The sequence below is a fragment of the Adiantum capillus-veneris genome, chromosome 1, assembly GCF_014529385.1.
Source record: "Adiantum capillus-veneris isolate H3 chromosome 1, ASM1452938v2, whole genome shotgun sequence".
Lineage (NCBI taxonomy): Eukaryota > Viridiplantae > Streptophyta > Polypodiopsida > Polypodiales > Pteridaceae > Adiantum > Adiantum capillus-veneris.
In genome coordinates this window covers 13,126,485-13,153,948 of record NC_140931.1, presented here as the reverse complement: position 1 = coordinate 13,153,948, position 27,464 = coordinate 13,126,485, and the positions used below count along the sequence as shown (strand labels likewise).

Here is a 27,464-nt window from a genome sequence, read left to right as displayed (position 1 = left end):
TGTGGTGGAAGCCTAGCTTGTTTGCTAAAACATGGATACATCCAATAGCCACATGAATATGCCTCTATGACATAGTGATCATGTATGGTTATCAAGTCTACATGTGTGTCCACATGGAGCCAAATTCGATGATGCTTAGTTCATGTAATTTACGAACATTTATGCACATTATGATGCCAATCAGTATGCCTCTCCTACACCTTCAGAGGTCTTCTTGTTTTCATGTTCTACTGGAGTGAAGACTTACATCTTCATCTACTACATGAAGCATGGTAGAACTTCAAGTTTTTGTTAGAGCTTGGCAATAAAATCAACTCTCTCTCTCTCTCTCTTGTTCAACTCGCCACATCGAATAGATCTTTAAGGTCTCTTGAGATAGTTTTCTACCACGTTAAAATACTCTTCTTCTTCTTTTTCTCTCTCTCTCTCTCTCTCACCCCCTCGCCCCCCAAACATATCTTTCTCTCTCTTTGAAGCGGATTGGCTACGAAGATTTTGTAGAGAGGGTCATGCTTACATTGATATCAAAATTGCTTAACTCACCATCGATTTTGTGAGAAGAGGAGAGAATTTCCAACGCTGCATGAACAATCTCTCCAAGAGGAAGCGGATAAACCTCTCAGCTCGTGGAATTGATCACAAAATGGTGGGCTGTAAGCAGGAATATTTGGGATTGAGTTGTTTCCAACATCAGAGCTTGCTCCGCCTTCCACCACGCTCAATTCTTGGCGTACGCTGCGCTAGCGATAGTGCTGCCATTTCCGCTTCTCCATCATCCGCGAGGGAGCGCAGGAAGGAGAGAAATGAGCGGAGGGGGCAGCCGAAGGTGTCATGGCGCGAGGAGGTGGAGCAGAAAGAGTCGGAGAAGAAGAAGGCTTCTCCCAAGGGTCTTCGTTATGAGCTTGACATGACCCGCCTCACGGCCCGTGGTATGCAATGGTGGATGCTGCTTGTCCCTCTGCGATTCGAGCTGCCCTTGGCCGAAGATATCAATTCTGCATTGTCTCGCGAGTTCCCAGATGAGGATTTTGAGGTACTTTGCTAACTAATGAGTTGATATGGAGATGCCTTACAAGATAGAATCTTTAAGTGCGCTAGGATCAATCATCAGACTGCTCAAAGATCAAAAATGTAGTTTTAATACTCTGGAGCTTGTACATCAATCTTCCCAGAAGCTAGGGTAATGACAACATGAAGGCATTATGTCTGGACGATGCTTCGAAAAAATCCAAAGGGGATTAAGGGTGGTCATAGTGGATAGCAGGTGGCGGCGAAGTGAAGAGGCAAAGGTTTGTGGCACGTCTCTCTCTCTCTCTCTCTCTCTCTCTCTCTCTCTCTCTCTCTTTGTCGAACGCTGTGCGAAGGCGAACAATAGATGAACACTTGCACACTCTCCATCTTTGAGGCTTCTTTGACAAACAACATGCTACTATATAGGAATGGCTTTTATTTAAAGCGGTGTTCGAGCATCATGTTCACTCTCCAAGTGCTTTTCTTCTCGCTTACAAGCTTCTCATCATGTGTGTACTTGCCCTTGGTTGTGGGTTGGCCACCCTTATTGTAACAGACTTGGACACCCCAAGTCAAGATTCTACCGCGACACAGCAGAGATTCACTTCAAAAATACTTCACACTTCGAATCACAGTTCAAAAGAGAGTCAACACGGTCCGGTGTAGTTCCGTGCTTAGAGGTATTGGCGCCAAAGATTGGCGCCCCTTGCGGTGTCACAAACAGGTGACGTGGCATGATAGGGTTGCAGACCGGACATTCACACACACTCTCCCTTGGTCATGGGCAGTCCCATAAAATCATCTGAAATGCTGACATGGCTGGTTGTCCGGCAGACCCGGAGATTGCAAAGAAATTGGCCACGTGTCAGCTATACGGACGCCCGCAAATTGCGGCGCTATTTGCGGTAGCTTGCGACAGCTTTTGGCTTTGCTTTATTTTACGCCATGCGTGAGAGAGAGAGAAGCTCTTTTGCTCTTGCTTTATCTTAAAAGCTTTTTAGCTTTTGGGCTTTGTTTTTAGCATCCCTTGTAAACCCTTTAAATATGTGGTTAGGCCTCTCACAACTCAGAGCATCTGGACGCAGAGTCTGAGAGTGAGCGCCTTCTTGCACTCTTGTACTTTGAACACAGATTAATACAAAAAGAACTACCGAAAGGGGCGCTAGTCTTTGGGGCCAATATCTCTAGGCACGGAACTCCGCCGGGCCAGTGTCGAATCAATTGTGAACTGTGAACTGTTTTGAAGTGATTGTTTGTGGTGTCGCGGTAGATTCACGACTTGGAGTGTCCATCTCTGTTATAGTCGTATCAGAGCACCGCCGATTTCTCTTCTACGAGAAATTCGATATTTTTTTTTTCCGTGGCACTTATGGCTTCAGGCAGAAATCGCTCGACTTCCTCCGCATCCGGAGATGCGGGAAGAGATCACAACGAAGATTCACGCGAGGATTATGGCCCGCCTCGGCCTACTCAGGAGGAGCTCGACGAGATGGAGTGTCGACGATTGATCGGCGATGCAACAAAGATGATGCTTAATTTTGGGAAGGACCCAAAATTTGCAAAATATATGAGCGAGACCTCTTTCGATGAGGTGCATACACAGTGCCAACAGATCACAGAACCACCCCTCAAACCGGCTCTCAAGAAACCTCCTACTCCCAAGATGTACACAGAGCAAGAATTAGAAGAGGTGGTTGATGCACGAATTGCTCAGCTTTTTGACGCGCAAAACAAAGCTAAAAAGCACGATAAAAAGTAGAAGAAAGGCGCTGACTTCCCGGGTTATTTGGGTCGTCAGTCTACTTTTGAATCGGCAAGAAAGCAGAAGAAGCGTGTTCGATTTGAAGGTTTACCCAGTTCTTCTTCTTCTTCTTCTTCTTCTTCTTCTTCTTCTGACAGTTTCCAGCTCATTTGACTCGATCAAAGAAGACAGAAAGCGAAGCAAAAAGCAAAGCTTCGGAAAGGGCAAGAAAAAGGCAAAGAAGTTTAAATCTGGCCCCGTGGTTGATAGTTGTACGGAGGACTCGTTTTCAGATAGTTCGGACTCTGATGACAGCAGCTTTTACGCAAAGAAGAAGAATTTTTATAAAGCCAACTAGTATGACTTTCTGGAAGACAAAAGCAAGAAAGTCTGAGAGTTTAAGGATGTAGACATTCAATTGAATTTGACACGTTTTCTGGTTATAGAGATGCTTGGAAGGCTCTGTCTTTTATACAGCAGTTTGACATAGCTTTCTCAGGAGGGCGTTACTCAAAGCACTCTAAGATCCAGAGAGTTGCCTCTTACTTTAAGAGGAATGCTCGAACTTGGTGTGGAAGGTGCAACGGAAGTGAATGTTGAACTTTGCTCAAGATGAGTGCTCCGAACTGTGCTCAAGGTTTTTTTTACTTAGGGAAGGGAGAGGGAGAGCCTTCCGTTCTTTAATGAGAGAGTGCAAGTGATCACAAACAAAGTGGATAAACACTGTGAATGAAGGTGCTGAGACTGAGAGATAGAGAGAGAAGAATACGACACCAGAATGTTGTCAAACCCTCCTCCGAAGGCCCCACTCTCTATGACGAGAGCGGTCTACTTATGATTGCACAAATCTCTACAATGCTTTGACTTGCTGACGATGTCGACGACGACGAGACGGGCTGAAAACTGAAAATGCTAAGGGCTGAAATCTACAAATCTTTATCTGCTGAATTCTGACTCTATGTCAGTGACGATGTTGATGGCGATGATGCGCTGAAAACGCAATTGCTGAAATCTGTGTTTTCCGGGCTGAAACTGAAATCTTCGATGGATTTGACCGTGCGGCGAGGATCTTCTGCGGGAAGGTGAAATCTGCGAGGTTTGGGACTTCTTCTGCGGGTTTTAACTGCTGAAAACTGGAAACGCTGAGTCTAGGGCTGATTCCGTCGCGAAGATCTGCAAAAACGCTGAGGTTGATCTGCAAACCAAAAACGCTAGGGGCTGAAATCTATCTTGCGCCGGAAACTGCTAACGCTAGGGCTGAAAACTGTTCTGCTGCAGGGAATCTGCTAACGCTAGGGCTGTTCACTGGTCTTACTGTCGCCAGACTGCTGCAATGCAAAAACGCTGGGCTGATCTTGGTCTTGGTGCAAAAAAAGAAGTTGCGTGTTGAACCGAAGTTCTAGCTGCCTCTTCTGCCAGAAAGTGCTAGCCCTAGGTTTCTATATATACAAACTTAGCAAAATTGCCCTACTTAGTTTCCAACAAAAGTCACTTAAAATAATAAGTGAAAAATGTCAAAAATAGGGAGAATAGGTCTATGCATTGTGAAAATGCTCCTGATGGGTTCCGATGGAAATCTGATGATCATGCTGTGTGCAACCAGAGGATATGCATCTACTCTAAGTGCCTGGGCATGCACGGTCTGCAAACAGACTCACAAAAGTGCCAGATCACTTCCTATTCTAGATTGATTTGGCTGAACTGAACCCTAGTCATGCAGTAGCTTGTCCACGGACACATAGGGTTGGATGTGTCATGTGACATCCCCTCCTTTTCAAAGTGAGGTACTTATACCGAACTGTATGGCGTCGAGGGAGATCGCCAACAGCATCTGGAATCCTGGAAAGGACTCTTCGTCGGCCCACTCTGATGTGTGGGTCGTGCGGTACTTGAACTTCATAAAGGTCTGCAATGTCTTCTTCTTTGGGCCGCGCCGAGAGCGACACAAAGTCTTCTGTGGCTCCTTCGATGCTTCCACTTCGTCAATAGTGTTGCGTCTACCTTCTTAAAGAATCTCCGAGGTGAAAATTCCTGAAATCACTTACAACACAAAAACATGAACATACAGTAAAGTGATTGGAAAAGCTCTTGTCTTCTCTAAAGACTGTGCATGCAATGTAGATGAACATATAGACGGAGTGCCAAACTGTTCATCAAAACACACACAAAAAATGGAATCGAAATTTGTCTTTCTGATCTAAATCAATCAACTGTGGCAAATCACAATGGACATGCCGATGCTTGATGCTCAATCCTTCTTATGCTCTTTCGGATACTGTGTCATGCCAAGGAAGAGACATGGAATGTGACTCCCTTGAATGTAAATGTAAGGTGCAGCGGAAGTGAATGTTGAACTTTGCTCAAGATGAGTGCTCTGAATTGTGCTCAAGGTTCCTTTTACTTACGGAAGGGAGAGCCTTCCGTTCCTTTAGTGAGAGAGTGCAATGGACACAAACAAAGTGAATGGACAATGTGCGTGAAGGTGTTGAGACTGAGAGATAGAGAGAGAAGAGAATACGACCCCAGGAAGTTGTCAAACCCTCCTCCGAAGGCCCCACTCTCTATGGCGAGAGCGGTCTACTTATGATTGCACAAACCTCTACAATGCTTGGACTTGCCGATGATGTCGACGACGATGAGGACGACGACGAGACGGGCTGAAATCTGAAAACGCTACCGGCTGAAATCTGCAAAACTTTATCTGCTGAAGTCCGACTCTATGTCGATGACAACGATACGACGACGACGCGCTGAAAACGCAGATGCTGAAATCTGTGTGCATCTGCGTTTTTTGGGCTGAATCTGCAAACTTCGTGGAATCTGACTGTGCGGCAAGGATCTGCTGCGGGAAGGTGAGATCTACGAGGTTCGGGACTTCTTCTGCGGGTACTGATTGCTGAAGACTGAGAAGGCTGATGCTTCTTGGTGTTGCGTCGCGGTGAAATTGCAAAACGCTATGCTGATGCAAAAACGCTAGGGCTGAAATCTGTCTGTTGCGGCCGGTTGTCCTGCAAATGCAAAACGCTAGGCTTCTTGATTGGTCTTGCCGCTGTGGTTCTGTCGCCAAGCTGATGCAGAAGCAAAACGCTGGCTGATTTAAGTTCTTGTCCAAAAACGCTAGTGAATCTGCTGTGGAGCAAAAACGCTAGAGGTCCTTGGGGTCCTGCTGAGAAGTTGCCTGTGAGCAATGCTCCTGTTGCCTCTTCTGCCAGAAAGTGATAGCGCTAGGTTTCTATTTATACAAACTTAGTAAATTTGCCCTACCTACTTTCCAACAAAAGTCACTAAAAAATAATAAGTGAAAAATGTCAAAAATAGGGGAAATCGGTCTATGCACTGTAAAACTGCTCTGATGAGTTGGGATGGAAATGCTGATGATCATGTTGTGTGCAACCAGAGGATATGCATCTATTCTACGTGACTGGACATGCACAGTCTGCGCACACTCACAAAAGTGCCATATCACTTCCTATTCTAGACTGACTTGGCTGAACTGAACCCTGGTCATGCTGTAGCTTGTCCACTGACACATTGGGTTGGATGTGTCACGTGACATGCACTCCTTTTCAAAGTGAGGTACTGGTACCAAACTGTATGGCGTCGAGGGAGATCGCCAATAGCATCCGGAATCCTGTGAAGGACTCTTCGTCGGCCCACTCTGATGCGTGGGTCGTGCGATACTTGAACTTGATAAAGGTCTGCAACGCTTGCTTCTTTGGGCCGTGCCGAAAGCGACACAAAGTCTTCTGTGGCTCCTTCGATGCTTCAACTTCGTCTAGAGTGATGCTTCTTTCATCTTCAAGAATCTCTATGGCTGAAAATTCCCGAAACCACTTCCAACACAAAAACATGAACATACCCATTCCATGTAAAGTGACTGGAAAAATTCTTGTCTTCCTAAAAGACTATGCGTGCAATGTAGATGAACAAATAGACGGAGTGCAAAGCCGTTCACCACACACACGCAAACAATGAGATCGAATCTTGTCTCGCTGATCTAAATCAATCAATTGGGGCAAATCACAATGAACATGCCCATACTTGGTGCTCATACTTTTGTGCTCTTTCTACAATTGAGTCGTGCCAAGGAAGAGACATGGAATGTGACATCCTTGAATGCATACTTTTCAGCTTTTCATGAATAATCCGCATACATCCGTGCTCATTCATGAGTGAAACGTGCTCAACGTACAAGATGTCATGCCTAGGAAAAGGGATCACATAAAGACGCTGATTAAAATACAGGAAACAATCACTAATGAAACACTCGAACAATGTGTGCTGACTAATCATTCGAACACATAATACTTCCTGTGAGAGTTCTTTGGACCTAGGCTCGAGAGCCAAGATCGGTTCTTCCTGAGGGGGTTCTTTGGACCTCGACTCGAGAGCCAAGATCGATGCTTCGTGATTAATCGTCTCTGCAATGATGTTAGCTTCACTAGAGAAAGTATCAACTAACACATCATCCTTGTAAACAATCACATCATCTTCCTGCAAATCATCATGCTTGGGAAAAATCACATCGTGATCATCATGCAAATCATCATGCTTGTCATTATTATTCAAATCATCGTGCTTATCATCATGGAAATCATGTAATTCCTATGTGTCTTGCTCTGGAGAAGAAGAGACTGAGAGAGTCTCCTTTTCCCGAATCTCTTGCATCTGTGCCTGCACTTGAGAAAAGAGTCGCAACATCTCTTCCATGTGTCGGTCGTTCATTGCTTTTCTTTTTTCTTCTCTTGCTTCACGTTCTAACTTCATGTCTATCATCATCATGTCGAAAGCCTCCGTAGGAGTTAGTGCAATCCTTGGAAGAGGGTCAGAAAAACCTTCTTGGTGGGGAAATTCTTCTTCGCTTCTTTCATGCCCACCACCTCCAAGCGAAGTATCCATTCCGCTTCGAGTGATGACCATCCACTGAAGTCGTAGGTTCTTGTGGGTCTTGTGGTCTTGGGTTCTTAAGTTCACGAGGAACTTGGGTTCTTGTGGGTCTTGGTTCTTGGGGTTCTTGAGTTCTTGAGGTTCTTAAGGGTCTTGGGGTTCTTGCGGTTCTTCTTTCGCTTGCAATCTGTGTTAGAGAAGGATCTTCTCTTCACTTGAGTTCTGCTCTTTTCCGCGGGCGCACCCTTAGCGTCCTTGCGCTCACACCAAGGTTGCTTTTTCCCACCTCACGTCGATTGGCCGGCCGCTAAGTGCACGGTCCGCTCTTAATGAGTGAAAAGAGGCACAAGGGGAGGCTAGACAAGCCCTTCTTTCTTGGGATTCCTGTCACTCTTCAAAAACAAGATTAGGAATCGACACGCCCAAGAGGACTTGGGTTATGTGCGACCTCAACAAGCAAAAACAATTCAGTGGTTCTTGTGGTTCTTTCCTTGAGTGATACAAAACACTGCCAAAGCTCTGATACCAATGTAAGGTGCAACGGAAGTGAATGTTGAACTTTGCTCAAGATGAGTGCTCCGAACTATGCTCAACGTTCCTTTTACTCACGGAAGTGTCACGTGACACATCCAGCCCTATGTGTCCGTGGACAAGCTACAACATGATCAGGGTTCAGTCCGTCCAGTCAGTCTAGATTAGAATTGATTTGGCACTTTTGTGAGTCTATTAGTAGACCGTGCATTCCCAGTCACTTAGTGTAGATGCATATTGTCACGAGGACGTGGCAGTTATTAACCATGTCATAGAGATGTGGCAACTGCTAACCTTGGTTGTTGGTTTCTTTCCAATGGGGTTTATTTTATTTGTTTAAGACCCTCTTTTTGAAGTAGCAAACGGTCGGACATTGTATGGCTAATGTGAACGGTAGATTCACCCGCAGATGGGAAGTGGTCGGCACTGGAATTCGTATGGTAAGAGGATGTCTAGGCTCAGAGCAAGATCATATAGGTCCCCCCGTCGCACTTAGCAAGTTGGTGGATACTAGGAAGTGAACTCAATTAAGGCGTAAAGTCAAGGTGGGACTACCAACAAAAAGTATCCGACAGTTGGGCCACATTGCACTTTTGGATGCGGTCCCAATGAGGATAGATGGTCAAAAGACCAGTGGGAGACCAACGGAAGCATCTCCTAAAATTTAGGGAACTGCTATTTTGGGCCATGAAATGTGTTCGCGTCATTACCTCCGGTATGACTAGGGGAACATTTTATAACTCTGCCGTGAAGTCAACTGGGCAACCGGTCAGGATATTTTTAAGCGGCGAACCCGAAACGGGCAAATGCTTGTAAATGCGTCAAGTGTCGAATTTTCATGCACTTTCCTCTTGCAGAAGAAGTGGCACTGAATTTTATGCTGGGAGAGGCCTCATTTCAGCTTTTGTCACAGGTTAAGAGCTATGGAGTGCTTCCTTTCCCTCTCATGTACAGTGTGGTGCTAGGAGTGATGCCCTGCACACTACACACTGCTCTCTCTCTCCCCTACGTGCAGTTATGTGATGCCCCACAAGAGGGCTACTCATTTGACTGATGTACAGTTGTGTGGGTTCATGCTTTTGTGCTGAGGCAAGAGCCTCCTTGAGCAGGAACAGGGGTAGCTAGCTGCTGCTCCAAAGCAGGCACTGGTGAGGGTCATAACCTCACCATACAGGTACAAAATCAGCGCTGTGTATGCGTTGTATATTTACTGTTTTTCAGCCATACGGACGCTAGGATCATTGGGAATCGTGCCCCACTGGCAAAGGACAGTTAGGGGACTGTTTGGGGTTGAAAACAGGGCAAAAACCAGTAAATACAGCTTGCTGAATTTACTGTTTTTGGACAGGAATCAGAGGGTATACGACAGTGCAAGCGAGTTCCAGCAGGGGAATTGGTTTCGCGCAAGTTTATGGGCTGTTATGTTGCCAAAATTTGGCCAAATCAAATGGTATCTAGGTGGATACACGCGAAGGATTCCCAGGACCTTACCTTGTAATTTACCCTCCTAAAGAATAAAGAAATACCGAAAGGGGCGCCAATTTTGGGGCCTACAGGTTGTCGGCGTCTGCTCGGAGCATTCTAGCTTCCGAGCCGTGTGTGTGTTTAAGTGTTAACTCCCGTTACAAGTCTCCTTTGCAAAGTGCTCTGTGTGTGTGTATAAAGTAAAGAATTTCGGGTGAAAGCCAACGCCTACTGCCCTACGGGCCGGTTTCATGGTTCCGTTGCCGGGACATCAATCACTTTTTCCTCAAAGAGTGAGCCTGGATTGTTCAGGGTAAAGACACACAATGCAAGAACGCGGGGATTACACTATGGCCGACAAGGGGAAGGGAATTATGGAAGAGGGTTCCTCTCCAAAGGACAGGCAGGAGATTCCTATGGTTTTTGAGATTGGCGAGAGCTCACGGCCACGTCAGTCTGTACCTCCTGTCAACGTGAATGTCTCTCCAGTAGTACAGGGCTTTATGATAGGGCAACTTGAGGATGATGCGTTTAAGACTCAGTTAGTTGCCGCGGTGAATGTCTTTTCGCAGCTGGTGCAGAATCCGAGGTTTATGGAATTCTTGCAAGCGCCACCAGTGCAACAGCAAAATAGGCAACCTACGCCGCGTACGGAGCTTGTTGAAGCTCAAGCCCAGGTACTTCATGAGGCGCAGGAGGAAAGGGAACACTCGCATGTTGCGGAGTCGGGGGCTCCAAAGCAGGTTTCTCCTGTGCTTGAACAGGTGGCTAGAACGCCTATTCCACAGGTTATGCCAGTTCAGCCCGCCACCTTTCAGAGCCAGCATGCTGTCTTGAATAGACAGGGAGCTGGATACCAGGCTATGCACTCAGTTTTTCCACCACCCACGGTACATCCTGGGTATTTCGGGGGTGGATCAGTGTTCCAAAGTATGGCTGGTTTTGCGTCTGGAAGTCAGCCGTACATGCCAGGAACAGTGTTCGGGGGTATGCAAGGCATCATGCCAAACCCCATGTATGGTACTATCGGCATGCAGCAAGGTTTCCTCTGCAACCAGGGCCAGTTTGGGGTGCCACAGGGTCATTTTGGCATGGCTGGTTTTTCTGGACAGCAGCCAGATATCGCACCTCTTACGCAAAATGTGAATGGCCAAGGCGTGCCGATCATGCCTAGTACAGTGCCCATGTTGCAGACCATTCCGTATGACAACTTGGGGGCACTAGAGAAGCCGAAGGCTTACAAAGAAGGTGGTGCAACAATAAAGTTCAGTACCTTCAGTGGTTTCGAGGACAAGACAAAGGCCCTCACTTTCCTCCAGCAGTTTGATACAGCTTATGCGGGAGGGAATTTTACAGAGGCCTCGAAGGTTAGGAAAGCTGCCACTTTCTTAAGGGACAATGCGCTTACATGGTGGACGACATTGTTAATGCAAGGACAGGCACCCGCCACTTGGGTTTACTTCAAGCAAATGTTTGCATCTGCTTGGCTATCAAATGAATTTGAAGCCGATGTCCTGACAGATTGGCACCAGCTTACTTCAGCTTCGTGCAAGAGCTTGCTGGAGTACAATAGGAGGTTTTGTAAAGCGTTACTCTCAGTGACCTCCTACAGATTTGTGCCACTGACAGAGCAGATAGAGAAGTATTGTTGTGGGCTGCCTAAAGGGCTTCGTGATTACTGTACAAAGAACAGAGTGGCTACCCTTACTCAGCTCATGCAAGTTGCGAACACTGGTCTTGCCCTGTTGAAAGGAGAGGACAGTGGATTTCCGAGCAGTGATAAAGGAGGGCAGCAAAAGAAAAATTCAGCGAAGAAGCCCTTTGTGAAAACGGCTCCTGATGCGTCACAGGGGTCTGAACAGGTCACCAAAGACAAGGATTCAGCTGGGACTTCTGGAGCACAGGCAAAGAAACAGAAAAGGAAGCCTTTTGTGCGCAAGTCGCTCGAGGAAAAGAAGGTCCTAATGGCTGAGAACAAATGCTTTATATGTGAGCAGCCTAGTCATATTTCTATCAATTGTCCACAAAGGAAAAGGCCAGCTGACTCAAAGGATAAAGAAGACCAGAAAGGCAAGAAGCCTAAACCCACGGCAGGTTTAGTGCCAGACATGGTGGGTGACAGGCCCAGCACAGATGCCAGTGAGTTATGCAGGGCATGGGGTAAAGTTAGGGATCAGACAGCACTCATCTTCTTTGATCCAGGTGCCAAAGCCAACTTTATCTCACCAGAGTTAGCTATGAAGCTGGGCATCAGAGCTGAAGAGATGGGGTACACCGCAGAGGCAGGGTTGGCATGTCCTGGCCACTCAGAGTGTGTTACTCCCATCATTGGAAAACTGCGTCTTCATATTCAGTCGTATGTGGACACTGAAGAGTTTTACATCATGCCGCTGGAAGGTTGTGACGCCTTGTTGGGGATCCCGTGGATGTTCCGAGTGCATGGAGTCTTGGATGCCTACAACAAAAAGATCACTGTACAGCATAGGGGCAAAACTCACATCTTGGATGTAAAGCTTAAAGGAGAGTCAGTCCCTATTGTATCTGCTTCTGCTATCACTTCTGTAATAAAGAATCATCTTTCTGTGTACTTGATTTTTGCACGTGATGTCTCAGATAGGGATCAATCAAATTTATCTGTGTTAGATAAAGAAAGGTTAGCATTTTTGCAAAAGTTTAGTGATTGTTTTTCTGATTCATTACTGTCGCAATTGCCGCCAGAGAGACCTGAGGACCATCGGATAGATTTGGTGCCAGGGTGTAGCCCACCAAATAAACCTCCCTACAGGGTTAGTGCGGCGCAGCAGAAAGAGATTATGGGCCAAATTGAGGAGTTATTAGAGAAGGGGCTTATCCAGCCTAGTTCTTCACCTTTTTGCTCCCCAGTGCTCCTAGTGCAGAAGAAGGATGGCTCATGGCGCATGTGTATTGATTACCGTGCGTTGAATAAGAATACCATCAAGAATAGGTTTCCTATTCCTCGCATTGATGATATCCTCGATCGTTTAGAGGGTGCTGCAATTTTCAGCAGGATAGACCTTAAGAGTGGGTACCATTAGATTCGTATAAGCCCAGAGGATGTGCACAAGACTGCGTTTAGAACGACATTTGGTCTTTATGAGTTTCTAGTGATGCCGTTTGGGCTAACAAATGCTCCTGCCACGTTCAACAGAATGATGGACCGGATTTTCCGCTCGCATCAATAGTTTGTTGGAACATTCTTCGATGACATGATTGTGTATTCGAAGAATGAAGAGGAGCATAGGCGTCACTTGACCATTGTGTTCGAAGAGCTGCGCAGTCACAGGTTACTTGTCAATCCTAAGAAAAGTGAATTCTTCCTCGAAGAGATCCACTTTCTGGGCCACATAGTCTCAAAGGATGGTGTTAGAATGGATCCCGCAAAGGTCGAAGCTATCAAGACATGGCCAGACTTGAAGACTGTGCACGATGTCAGAAGCTTCTTGGGATTGTGTTCCTACTATAGAAGGTTTATCAGAAATTTTGCAGAGATAGCATCGCCTCTTCACGCATTGCAAAAGAAAGAGGTCACTTTCGGATGGACCCAAAAAGAGATTTCAGCTTTTAGTCTCTTAAAGGAAAAGTTGACTTTAGATCCAGTTATTGTTTTGCCAGATCTCAGGAAGTCATTTGTGGTCCAGTGTGACGCGTGTGGCAGTAGCATCAAAGCAGTGCTAATGCAAGATGGACGGGTAGTAGCCTATGAAAGCCGAATTTTGCAAGGGCCAGAGAGAACTATGCAAGTCTATGAGAAAGAGCTCTTGGCCATTATTCATGCGCTTTCTAGCTAGAAGCACTACCTCTTAGGTGCTGATTTTGTTGTCCAAACAAATCATCAGACCTTGCGATACTTCTTGACACAGTCAAAGTTATCCGAAAAGCATATGCGATGGGCAAACATTCTTTCCATGTTCCACTTCCAGATTATGCATGTGGAAGGCAAGAAGAATGTTGTGGCTGATGCGTTATCAAGAAAGCCACAAATTTCAGTTGTGTCAATTCCTTATCATCATGAGTTAGATGACATGAAGGAACAGTATACTGCTGATGAAGATTTTGCAAGGATCTTTGAACAGTTACAAGAGGGGCAACATCACGAGCACTACCTCCTCAGAGATGGTTTTATGATGATGCATGGCAGACTTTGTGTCACTAGGCCACTGCGACATAAGCTCATGGAAGAGAGTCATGTCCCACCGTATGCAGGGCATCGTGGCATTGATGCGACAGTTAAAGCGGTAGAGACGTTCTTCTATTGGCCTACCTTGAGGAGAGATGTGGATGCCTTTGTGCGAGCATGCATAGTTTGCCAAAAGGTCAAGTTTGACAGGCAAAAGGCACCAGGGTTGTTACAACCACTCCCGATTTCGGATAAGCCATGGGAAAGCATTGCTATGGACTTTATCTTTGATCTTCCAAGGACGCCAACAGGGAATGATGGTATATGGACCATTATCTACAGGTTCAGCAAGCAAGCCCATTTTATCCCTGTCAAGAAGAAGATAAAATCTGATCAGATGGCACGCTTGTTCATGTACAATGTGTTTAAGTACCATGGTATGCCACAATCGATTATCAATGATCGTGATCCTCGCATGACCAGTTTGTTCTGGAGAGGATTGTTTGAGAACATGGGCACTACGCTCAAGTTTTCGTCTTCGTTTCATCCACAAACTGATGGACAATCAGAAGAGGCCAATTCTACTGTCTTAGATCTGCTGAAATGCTGTGTGTCAGATAATAAGGGCAAGTGGGAACAGTATTTGCCTATGCTTGAGTATGCGTACAATAATACGGTGCATTCGTCTACTGGCAAAGCACCTTTTGAAATCGTTGAAGGCGGCAAAAAGGTTCCTCCCATTTTGCACACAAAGGACAAGATCTTTGAGGCAGATCGATATGTTGAGAACATGGATGAGATGTATAAGAAGATTAAAGTTGCCTTGGAGAAGACTCAGGCAAAACAGAAAAAGGCTGCTGATCGTCACCGTCGTGAATTGTTACTATCACCTGGTGATTGGGTTCTCTTAAGGTTCGAAAAGGCAAGGTTAAAGAAGATGAAGGGCAAGGAACGGCTGTTTCCTAAGCTCAGCATGCGTTACTATGGGCCTTTTCAAGTGCTTGACAAGATCAGCGATGTGGCTTACAGGCTGAAATTGCCTGATGCGTGGAAGATTCATAATGCGTTTCACGTGAGTCTTCTAAGACCCTTCGTGGGTGATGTGCCAGAAGATATGCCAGTTGAGGATCAGCCAGAAGTTGAGGAACTTGATGAGATCCTGGTACCTGAGCAAGTTTTGGCACATAAGGACAGAAAAGTTAAAGGACAAGTTGCAAGACGTTATTTGGTGAAGTTCAAGAACTATCCACCTATGGATGCAAAGTGGATGGAAGAGCATGAACTGTCAGAGTCACCAAATGTATTGCAGCTCTACCTTGAAGCCTTTGGGTTACAGCCTACTTATGCCCCAACCCAACGTGTGCAAAGGAGGGGTAATGATAGAGCTAGTGCCATAGATAGAAATGGCAAAAGTATGAAGGCCTCATTAAGTCATTTGTATCTATGTATGTTACGACCTTTCTTGCGGATACATGCGATGATAAAAGAGTGTTGATAGCACAAGATCATCAGTGGCGTGTATTTATGGTATGCAATCGAGGACGTTTGCGATTTCAAGAGGGGGGTATGTCACGAGGACGTGGCAATTATTAACCATGTCACAGAGATGTGGCAACTGCTAACCTTGGTTGTTGGTTTCTTTCCAATGGGGTTTATTTTATTTGTTTAAGACCCTCTTTTTGAAGCAGCAAAGGGTCGGACATTGTATGGCCAATGTGAACGGTAGATTCACCCGCAGATGGGAAGTGGTCGGCACTGGAATTCGTATGGTAAGAGGATGTCTAGGCTCAGAGCAAGATCATATAGGTCCCCCCGTCGCACTTAGCAAGTTGGTGGATACTAGGAAGTGAACTCAATTAAGGCGTAAAGTCAAGGTGGGACTACCAACAAAAAGTATCCGACAGTTGGGCCACATTGCACTTTTGGATGCGGTCACAATGAGGATAGATGGTCAGAAGACCAGTGGGAGCCCAACGGAAGCATCTCCTAAAATTTAGGGAACTGCTATTTTGGGCCATGAAATGTGTTCGCGTCATTACCTCCGGTATGACTAGGGGAACATTTTATAACTCTGCCGTGAAGTCAACTGGGCAACCGGTCAGGATATTTTTAAGCGGCGAACCCGAAACGGGCAAATGCTTGTAAATGCGCCAAGTGTCGAATTTTCATGCACTTTCCTCTTGCAGAAGAAGTGGCGCTGAATTTTATGCTGGGAGAGGCCTCATTTCAGCTTTTGTCACAGGTTAAGAGCTATGGAGTGCTTCCTTTCCCTCTCATGTACAGTGTGGTGCTAGGAGTGATGCCCTGCACACTACACACTGCTCTCTCTCTCCCCTACGTGCAGTTATGTGATGCCCCTCAAGATGGCTACTCATTTGATTGATGTACAGTTGTGTGGGTTCATGCTTTTGTGCTGAGGCAAGAGCCTCCTTGAGCAGGAACAGGGGTAGCTAGCTGCTGCTCCAAAGCAGGCACTGGTGAGGGTCATAACCTCACCATACAGGTGCAAAATCAGCGCTGTGTATGCGTTGTATATTTACTGTTTTTCAGCCATACGGACGCTAGGATCATTGGGAATCGTGCCCCACTGGCAAAGGACAGTTAGGGGACTGTTTGGGGTTGAAAACAGGGCAAAAACCAGTAAATACAGCGTGCTGAATTTACTGTTTTTGGAGAGGAATCAGAGGGTATACGACAGTGCAAGCGAGTTCCAGCAGGGGAATTGGTTTCGCGCAAGTTTTGGGGTTGTTATGCTGCCAAAATTTGGCCAAATCAAATGGTATCTAGGTGGATACACGCGAAGGCTTCCGAGGACCTTACCTTGTAATTTATCCTCCTAAAGAATAAAGAAATACCGAAAGGGGCGCCAATTTTGGGACCTACAGGTTGTCGGCGTCTGCTCGGAGCATTCTAGCTTCCGAGCCGTGTGTGTGTTTAAGTGTTAACTCCCGTTACAGGTCTCCTTTGCAAAGTGCTCTGTGTGTGTGTATAAAGTAAAGAATTTCGGGTGAAAGCCAACGCCTACCGCCCTACGGGCCGGTTTCACATATCCTCTGGTTGCACACAGCATGATCATCAGTATTCCCATCATTATCCATTAGAATCAGTTAGGGGATTTTTCTAGTGCATTTAGCCTATTTTTCTTATTTTTGACATTTTTCAATTATTAATTTAAGTGACTTTCCAACAAAAGTAGGTAGGGCAATTTTGCTAAGAAAATATATAAGCAAACCCAAGTTAGCACTAAATGGCAGAAGAGGCAGCAGGAGCTCCACGCTCAACAGGCAACTTCTCAGCTGAACCCCCCCAGGAGACCTAGGGTTTTTGGAGCAGAAGCCTAAAGCTAGCATTGTGGGGATCAGATCAGCCCTAGCGTGTTGGTGCACAACATATCAGCCCCGGCGCCATCGCTACACAGCAGATCAGCCTAGTGTTTTTGCATTTGCAGAACCACTGCTACAGAAGGACCAATTTCAGCCCCTAGCGTTTTTGATTTGCAGCACCACCTCAGCGTTTTTGCAGATCATCGCGACAGAAAGTCAAGTATGATCAGCGTTTTCAGTTTTCAGTAGTTAGACATCACAGATCAAGTTCCGAACCTCGCAGATCTCACCTTCCCGCAGCAGTTCCTCGCCGCACGGTCAGTTTCCGCAAGGTTTACAGTTTTCAGCGCGTCGTCGTCGCATCGTCGCCATCGACATCGTCATCGACATAGAGTCATAATTCAGCAGATAGAAGATTAGTAGATTTCAGCCCTCAAAAACGCAACCAGAACAGTCATTTTCAGCCACCGAAAACAGTCCCAGATTTTCAGCCATAGCATTTTTATGGACAGCAGATAGAAGACCGCAGATTTCAGCCCTTAAGTCGTCGTCGTCATCCCCGTCGTCGTCACCGACATAGCCTAAACTTGCATCAGTCTCATGCATTCCATTTATACCAGATTGTGCAATCATAACTAGACCACTCTCGTCGGTCTCGCCGACGAGAGTGGGGCCTTCGGAGGAGGGTTTTACAACGTCTCTGGTGTCGTATCTCTCTTCTCTCTATCTCTCAGTCTCATACACTTGCACCCACAATATCCGTTCACTTTGTTTGTGATCATAGCATTCTCTAATTAAGAACGGAAGGCTCTCTCTTCCATAAGAACAAAAGGAACCTTGAGCACAATTCGGAGCACTCATCTTGAGCAAAGCGCAAACAATCATTCCACTGCACCTAATAGGAAGGGAGAGCCTTCCGTTCCTTTAGTGAGAGAGTGCAATGGACACAAACAAAGTGAATGGACACTGTGCGTGAAGGTGCTGAGACTGAGAGATAGAGAGAGAAGAGAATACGACACAAGAAGTTGTCAAACCCTCCTCCGAAGGCCCCACTCTCTATGGCGAGAGTGGTCTACTTATGATTGCACAAACCTCTACAATGCTTGGACTTGCCGACGATGTGGACGACGATGAGGACGACAACGAGACGGGCTGAAATCTGCAAATGTTTATCTGTTGAATTCTGACTCTTATGTCGATGACGACGATACGACGACGATGCGCTGAAAATGTAGATGCTGAAATCTGCGTTTTCCGGGCTGAATCTGCAAACTTTGTGGGATTTGACCGTGCGGCGAGGATCAGCTACGGGAAGGTGAGATCTACGAGGTTTGGGACTTCTTCTGTGGGTACTGACTGTTGAAAACTGAAAACGCTGATGCTTCTTGGTGTTGCGTCGCGGTGAAACTGCAAAACGCTATGCTGATGCAAAAACGCTAGGGCTGAAATCTGTCTGCTGTGGTTGGTTGTCCTGCAAATGCAAAACGCTAGGCTTCTTGATTGGTCTTGCTGCTGTGGTTCTGTCGCCAAGCTGATGCATAAGCAAAACGCTGGCTGATCTGAGTTCTTGTCCAAAAACGCTAGCCAATCTGCTGTGGAGCAAAAACCCTAGAGGTCCTTGGGGTCCTGCTAAGAAGTTGCCTGTGAGCAATGCTCCTGCTGCCTCTTTTGCCAGAAAGTGCTAGCGCTAGGTTTCTATTTATACAAACTTAGTAAATTTGCCCTACCTACTTTCCAACAAAAGTCCCTTAAAAATAATAAGTGAAAAATGTCAAAAATAGGGAAAATAGGTCTACGAACTGTAAAAATGTTCCTGATGGGTTCGGATGGAAATACTGATGATCATGCTGTGTGCAACCAGAGGATATGCATCTACTCTACGTGACTGGACATGCACGGTCTGCGCACACTCACAAAAGGTGTTAGGTGCAGCGGAATGAATGTTTGTGCTTTGCTCAAGATGAGTGCTCCGAACTGTGCTCAAGGTTCCTTTTGTGCTTATGGAAGGTAGAGCCTTCCGTTCTTAATGAGAGAATGCTATGATCACAAACAAAGTGAATGGACACTGTGCGTGCAAGTGTATGAGACTAAGAGATAGAGAGAGAAGAGATACGACACCAGAGACGTTGTAAAACCCTCCTCCGAAGGCCCCACTCTCGTCGGCGGTGGTCTACTTATGATTGCACAATCTGGTACAATGGTGATGCATGAGACTGATGCAAGTCTAGACTATGTTGACGATGACGACGGGGACGACGAGACCGACCTAAGGGCTGAAATCTGCAATCTTTCTATTGCTGTCCAAAAACGCTATGGGCTGAAATCTGCAAGTAGTCCAAAAACGCTGATTTGGGGGCTGTTTTTGTGGGTCTTTGACGCAGAAAATCTGCAGGTTTAGGGCTGAAAACAGAGGTTCTTAGGGGCTAAAAACTAAGGTTCTTTCCGGGTTGAATCTTCTACTCTTTTACTGCTGAAAATCAGTGAAGGCTGAAATGTGCAAATGCGGAGATCTTCAAAAACGCTAGGGCTGCATATCTCTGCAAAAATGCTAGCTGTGTCTGCTTCTTCTGGCGATGAATGCTGATGCAAAAACGCTAGGGGATGCTGCTACTTGGCGAGGATGCTGATGCAAAACGCTAGGATCTGAGAGGTATGGCGATGACCACCTTGACGGAAACGCCAAGGTGCTGAGTCCTTTGCTGGGAGGAAAGACCACCAAGTTCTTGTTGAGAAGTTGCCTGCTAAGCTTGGCTCCTGTTGCCTCTTCTGCCATTTAGTGCTAACTTTGGTTTGCTTATATATTTTCTTACCCAAATTGCCCTACCTACTTTTGTTGGAAAGTCACTTAAATTAATAAGTAAAAAATGCCAAAAATAGGTAAAATACGCTAAATGCACTCGAATATTCTCCTGAAGGATTCTGATGGGAATTCTTATGATCATGCTGTGTGCAACTAGAGGATATGCATCTACACTAAGTGACAGGGCATGCACGGTCTACGAATAGACTCACAAAAGTGCCAGATCACTTCTAAATCTAGACTGACCGGACTGACTGAACCCTGATCATGTTGTAGCTTGTCCACGGACACATAGGGTTGGATGTGTCACGTGACATCCTCTCCTTTTCAAAGTGAGGTACTGGTACCAAACTGTATGGCGTCGAGGGAGATCGCCATTAGCATTCGGAATCCTGGAAGGGACTCTTCGCCGACCCACTCTGATGTGTGGGTCGTGCGGTACTTAAATTTCATAAAGGTCTGCAATGCTTGCTTCTTTGGGCTGCGCCGAAAGCGACACAAAGTCTTCTATGGCTCCTTCGATGCTTCAACTTCGTCTAGAGTCATGCTTCTTTCTTCTTCAAGAATCTCCGAGGATGAAAATTCCTGAAACCACTTCCAACACAAAACCATGAACATACCCATTCCATGTAAAGTGAGTGGAAAAAATCTTGTCTTCCTCAAAGACTGTGCATGCAATGTAGATGAACAAAGAGACGGAGTGCTAACCCGTTCCCACGCACACGCAAACAATGAGATCGAACCTTTCTCTTCTGATCTAAATCAATCAACTGCGGCAATTCACAGCGGAAATGCTGATGCTTGATGCTCAATCTTTCTTGTGCTCTTTCTTCAACTGTGTCGTGTCAAGGAAGAAACATGGAATGTGACTTCCTTGAATGCATACTTTTCAGCTTTTCATGAACAATCCGCATACATTCATTCCGTTGCACCTAACATTCATTCCACTATAGCTTGTCCACGGACACACAGGGTTGGATGTGTCACGTGACAAAAGTGCCAGATCACTTCCTATTCCAGATTGACTTGACTGAACTGAACCCTGGTCATGCTGTAGCTTGTCCACGGACACATAGGGTTGGATGTGTCACGTGACAATAAACATTTCATCTTTTCATGAGTAATCCGCATATATCAAAGCTCATTCACGAGTGAATCATGTTCATCGTACATATGTTATGCCTATGAAAAGGGATCACATAAAGACGGTGACTAAAATACAGGAAATGATCACGAATAAAACACTCGAAGAATGCATACTGACGAATCATGCGAACACATAATACTTCCTGGGGGGGGGTTCTGTGGACCTATGCTCGAGAGCCAAGATCGGTGCTTCGTGAGGGGGTTCTTTGGACCTAGGCTCGAGAGCCAAGATCGGTGCTTCGTGATTGATCATCTTTGCAATGAGGTTAGCTTCACTAGAGAAAGTATCGACTAACACATCATCCTTGTGAACAATCACATCATCTTTATGCAAATCATCATGCTTGTCATTATCATGCAATTCATCATGCTTATCATTGTCATTCAAATCATCATGCTTATCATAATCATGCAAATCATGTGTGTCATGCTTGGGAGAAGAAGAGACGGAGAGAGTCTCCTTTTCCCAAAGCTCTTGCATCTGTGCCTGCACTTGAGAAAAGAGTCGCAACATCTCTTTTATGTGTTGGTCGTTCATTGCTTTTCTTGCTTTGTTCTCGCGATCAAATGCTGCTTCTCTTACTTCGCGCTCACGATCCAATTCGGCTTGTCTTTCTTTGGCTTCCAAGCGTGCTTGCTCGCTCTCACGCACTATGGCTGCCATTCTTTCTTGGTACTTACGATCAATTTCTGCCATTCTTTCTGTTGTTCGTGCTTAGCGTTCTAACTTCCTTGCTTCGCGTTCTAACTTCCTGTCCATCATCTTGTCAAAAGCCTCCATAGGAGTTAGTGCAATCCTTGTCGTAGATGGGGAAGGGGGAGGGTCGGAAAAACCACCTGGTGGGGGAAATTCTTCTTCACCACCCTCATGCTCATCACCTCCATGCAAAGTATCCATTCCGCTTTAGATGATGACCATGCACTGAAGTCATAGGTTCTTAAGTTCACGAGGAACTTGGGTTCTTGTGGGTCTTGGTGTTCTTGGGTTCTTGAGGTTCTTGAGGGTCTTGAGGTTCTTCTTTAGCTTGCAATCTGTGTTCGAGAAGGATCTTCTCTTTACCCGAGCTCTTCTCTTTTCCGTGCACCCCTTGGCGGCCTTGCGCTCACACCATGTAAGGTGCAGCGGAAGTGAATGTTGAACTTTGCTCAAGATGAGTGCTCCGAACTGTGCTCAAGGTTCCTTTTACTTACGAAAGGGAGAGCCTTCCTTTCCTTTAGTGAGAGAGTGCAAGTGATCACAAACAAAGTGGATAAAGGTGCTGAGACTGAGAGATAGAGAGAGAAGAATACGACACTAGAGTGTTGTCAAACCCTCCTCCGAAGGCCCCACTCTCTATGGTGAGAGCGGTCTACTATTGATTGCACAAATCTCTACAATGCTTGGACTTGCCGACGATGTCGACGACGAGATGGGCTGAAATCTGAAAATGCAAATCTGCAAATCTTTATCTACTGAATTCTGACTCTATGTCGATGACAATGATGCGACGACGACGCGTTGAAAACGCAAATGCTGAAATCTGCGTTTTCCGGGCTGAAACTGCAAACTTCGCGAGATCTGACCGTGTGGCCAGGATCTGCTTCTGCGGGAAGGTGAGATCTGCGAGGTTCGGGACTTGTACTGCGGGTTCTAATTGCTGAAAACTGAAAACGCTGGTCTATGGGCTGTGGCGAAGATCTGCCAAAACGCTGAAGGTATCAGGCTGATGCAAAAACGCTAGGGTTGATTTGGGCTCTGTTGTGGAAATCTGCTAACGCTGGGGCTTCTGCTGTATCTTGCTGTGGATCCGTTGTGCCTTGCTGTGGATTTGTTGATCTGCAATGCAAAAACGCCAAGGGCTGAATTTGGATCTCGTTGCAGAAAATGCTAGGTCAACTGCTTGGGGAGTCTTGTTGAGAAGGTGCCTGTTGAACCGAAGCTCCTGCTGCCTCTTCTGCCAGAAAGTGCTAGCGCTAGGTTTCTATATATACAAACTTAGCAAAATTGCCCTACCTAGTTCCCAACAAAAGTCACTTAAAAATAATAAGTGAAAAATGTCAAAAATAGGAAAAATAGGTCTATACATTGTAAAAATGCTATCGATGGGTTCTGATGGAAATCTGATGATCATGCTGTGTGAAACCAGAGGATATGCATCTAATCTAAGTGTCTGGACATGCACGGTGTGCGAACAGACTTGCAAAAGTGCCTGATCACTTCCTAATCTAGGTTGACTAAACTGAACTGAACCCTTGTCATGAAGTAGCTTGTCCACGTGCACATAGGGTTAGATGTGTCACGTGACACACCAAGGTTGCTTTTTCCCACCTCACGTCGATTGGCCGGCCGCTAAGTGCACTGTCCGCTCTCAATGAGTGAAAAGAGGCACAAAAGGAGGCTGGACAAGCCCTTCTTTCTTGGGTTTCCTGTCACTCTTCAAAAACACGATTAGGAATTGACACGCCCAAGAGGACTTGGGTTACGTGCGACTGCAACAAGCAATTTTTTTTTTCCGTGGTTCTTGTAGTTCTTTCCTTGAGTGATATAGAACACTGCCAAAGCTCTGATACCAATGTAAGGTGCAGCGGAAGTGAATGTTGTACTTTGCTCAAGATGAGTGCTCCGAGCTGTGCTCAAGGTTCCTTTTACTTAGGGAAGGGAGAGCCTTCCGTTCTTTAATGAGAGAGTGCAAGTGATCACAAACAAAGTGGATAAACACTGTGAATGAAGGTGCTGAAATTGAGAGATAGAGAGAGAAGAATATGACACCAGAATGTTGTCAAACCCTCCTCCGAAGGCCCCACTCTCTATGGCGAGAGCGGTCTACTTATGATTGCACAAATCTCTACAAAGCTTGGACTTGCTTCGACGATGTCGACAACGACGAGATGGGCTGAAAACTGAAAATGCTAAGGGCTGAAATCTGCGAATCTTTATCTGCTGAATTCTGACTCTATGTCGATGACGATGTCAATGGCGACGATGCGATGACGACGCGCCGAAAACACAGATGCTGAAATCTGTGTTTTCCGGGCTAAAACTGCAAACTTCGATCGATCTGGCTGTGCGACGAGGAATCAGGATTTGCTGCGACAAGGTGAGATCTGCGAGGTTTGGGACTTCTTCTGCGGGTTCTAACTGCTGAAAACTGAAAACGTTGAGTCTAGGGCTGATTCCGTTGCGAAGATCTGCAAACAAAAAACGCTAGGGGCTGAAATCTGTCTTGCGTTGGAAACTGCTAACTCTAGGGCTGAAAACTGTTTTGCTGCAGGGAATCTGCTAACACTAGGGCTATTCTGTGGTCTTGCTGTCGCCAGGATGCTGCAATGCAAAAACGCTGGGCTGATCTTGGTCTTGGTGCAAAAATGCTAGGCTTTGTAGCTGGTGCAAAAACGCCAGGTCTGCTGGGGGAGTTCCCGCTGAGAAGTTGCATGTTGAACCGAAGTTCCTGCTGCCTCTTCTGCCAGAAAGTGCTAGCGCTAGGTTTCAATATATACAAACTTAGCAAAATTGCCCTACCTAGTTTCCAACAAAAGTCACTTAAAAATAATAAGTGAAAAATGTCAAAAATAGGTCTATGCACTATAAAAATGCTCCTAATGGGTTCTGATGGAAATCTGATGATCATGCTGTGTGCAACCAGAGGATATGCATCTACTCTAAGTGCCTAGGCATGCATGGTCTGCGAACAGACTCACAAAAGTGCCAAATCACTTTCTATTCTAAACTGACTTGGTTGAACTGAACCCTTGTCATGCTGTAGCTTGTCCACGGACACATAGGGTTGGATGTGTCACGTGACATGGTGGTCCACGCTTCTATTAAACAAGACAGCGCCAATTAAATGGCTAAAATTCAAGAGTCTTTATATTTCTTCTTGGCTGACTCAAGAGTATGAACGCGACATACGAACTGCTTGGAACCATCTACGGATGACCAAGAAAGATACAGTGGACGCTTATTGCGAGAGATTCTAGAGCCCTTTTCTACCCGCCTCTTCATTTAAGAAGATCCCGTTCAAGGAACAGATTAAGCGGTTTACCTTGGGTCTTCCTACAGAGATTCGAAATCACTGCTTAGAACAAAAGTCAGCTTCCATTCAGGAGTTGATGAGTTATGCGAAACGGGGTTTTGCCATTCACTTTGGCAATCTCACCTACCCCACAGATGAGATCATGACGCAAAGAGCCGAACAGACTTCGAAAAATGAAAGTAGAAAGAGAAAGAGCAACACAGAACTGAAAGAAAAGGATGCACGACCCAAACTTACTCCTCAAGAAAGGGCTCGCTACAGAAAGGAGGGGAAGTGCTTTGAATGCGGGGAAACTGGGCATATCTCCGCGGAGTGCCCTAAAAAGGCACAAAAAGAACAGAACGACAAGGACGACAAAAGGCCTTAGAGTTCGAGAGCAGCTAAGGATCGTGGAAGAAAAGACAAGATGAAAATAGGACTTGTTCCAGATTTTGTGGGTACTGATCCTAGCACGATGGACGAGAGTACAGAACTTTGCCGAGCTTGGAGCAAAGTGAAAGACCAAGAAGCCCTGATCTTCTTTGATGGAGGGGCCAAGGCCAACTTCAGTTCACTGAAATTGGCGGCCCGGCTCGAGATCACTCCCGATTGGATGGGACCACTTGCAGAGGCAGTTCTAGCGGCACCTGGCAGGGACGTAGCCATTACACTTGTCATTGGCAAACTTCGGTTGCATTGTCAGGAATATTTGGAGCATGAGGACTTTTACATAATGCCTTTGGAAGGTTGTGATGTCCTCTTGGGAATTCCTTGGTACCACAAGAACAACGCCGTGGTCAACTATCGGGTGAGGAAAGCGACATTGACCACAGAGACGGGCAAAACCATTGTACTCGATGTAAAACTTAAGGGCGAGTGTGTCCCTATTGTAACGGCTTCGGCCATTTCTAAATTGATGAAATCCAGTCTGTTTGTTTACTCGATCTTTTTGAAAGAGTTGAGTGATGAGGATAGGACAAATATGTCTGAACTTGATAAAGAACGCCAAGATTTTCTTCACTCTCATGTCGATTGCTTCTCAGAGGGCCTGCCAGGCGAGTTACCACCCGCTCGTCTTGAAGATCATACTATTGATCTGATACTTGGAAGCACACCACCGAACCGGCCACCTTACTGTGTGAGCCGAGCCGACTCACTCATGAATGAGCACGGATGTATGCGGCTTACTCATGAAAAGATGAAATGTTTGCATTCAAGGAATTCACATTCCATGTCTCTTCCGTGACATGACATAGTATTAGAAAGAGCACAAGAAGGATTGAGCATCAAGCATCGGCATTTCCATTGTGATTTGCCACAGTTGATAGATTTAGATCAGAAAGACAAGTTTTGATTCCATTGTTTGAGTGTGTTTGATGAAGGGTTTGGGACTCCGTCCCTATGTTCATCTACATTGCATTTACAAGCTTTACAGTGTTAGATTTTCAGTTAGGTTTCGAAGCCCATGGGAATACCTCTTACAGCATGTAGATAAAACCTTCAGTTACCATTGAGTTTGCATGGCAAGAAGCATTGCTTTATATGTAAGGTTAATTTTACAAAAATAAAATAAAATATGTAGCGTGTTTTTTTTATTGCTTGCTGTATCGAATTCTCTCTCTCTCTCTCTCTCTCTCTCTCTCTCTCTCTCTCTCTCTCTCTCTCTCTCTCTCGTTCTGCACCAAGCTTGCTCGCCATGAGTCCTGCAGATCATCATCCACCATAGCCCACCTATCAACAACTGGTACAGAGCGAGGTGTCGGCCTCGGCTTGACTCGGCGCGGGAACCGCTGCCTGCAGAAGGGGAAGCCGGCTCGTCGACTTGCAGCACACCGAGCACAAACACCATCAATATGGTCGCGTTGGCATGTTGAGTGCTTTTCGACACTGGCAAGTCTGCTAATGCACTCGCTACAGCCCGCCCTGAGCATCGCTCGGCGTCTTGCGCCATCTCTGCAATTAACAGTGCTCGTCACATTTTGTTGAACAGTTCACATTGAATGCAAGTGATCACCCAATTTTGGTCTTGAGCCCCTAAGCAACCGGATATTCACACCCTCGGTGCTCGTCAATACTCATGGTTGATTAGCAAATGATCTTGGAAGGTGCCTTTCAAGCCCCACTTCCAGATTGGCGGCATTTTGGCAAGCTTTTACTGAGAGTTTGCAAGCCCCAATTCGAACGGCGCTAAATCAACCGATACCTTTAAAACGACTCGCATTTTTTTTAAAACTACAGGTGGTGTGGACAATCCAATTGCATTCAACAGTGGCCTTCAACATCAAACTCTTTTGCCAATTTATCATGGCATCAAAGGTGGATAAGTTTAATGGATCCTGCTTCCACGCCTGACAAATTAAAGTAAAGGATATTTGATGCAGAAAAATTTGTGGAACGTCGTCAAGCTGCTATCAGCTGACGAATCAGGTAT

The 27,464-nt window shown here is 45.8% G+C and overlaps 1 protein-coding gene across 1 annotated transcript in view; it reads left to right on the top strand.

Moving 5' to 3' along the window:
* The first annotated feature begins 566 nt into the window (after positions 1-566).
* Positions 567-27,464, top strand: part of PTAC13 (plastid transcriptionally active 13) — a 69,625-nt gene continuing 42,727 nt past the window's right edge. Inside the window, exon 1 of the mRNA XM_086514277.1 lies at positions 567-1,033. Within this exon, the coding sequence (XP_086370403.1) occupies positions 584-1,033 (450 nt within the window). The 5' untranslated portion in view covers positions 567-583. The remainder of the gene's footprint in view (positions 1,034-27,464) is intronic.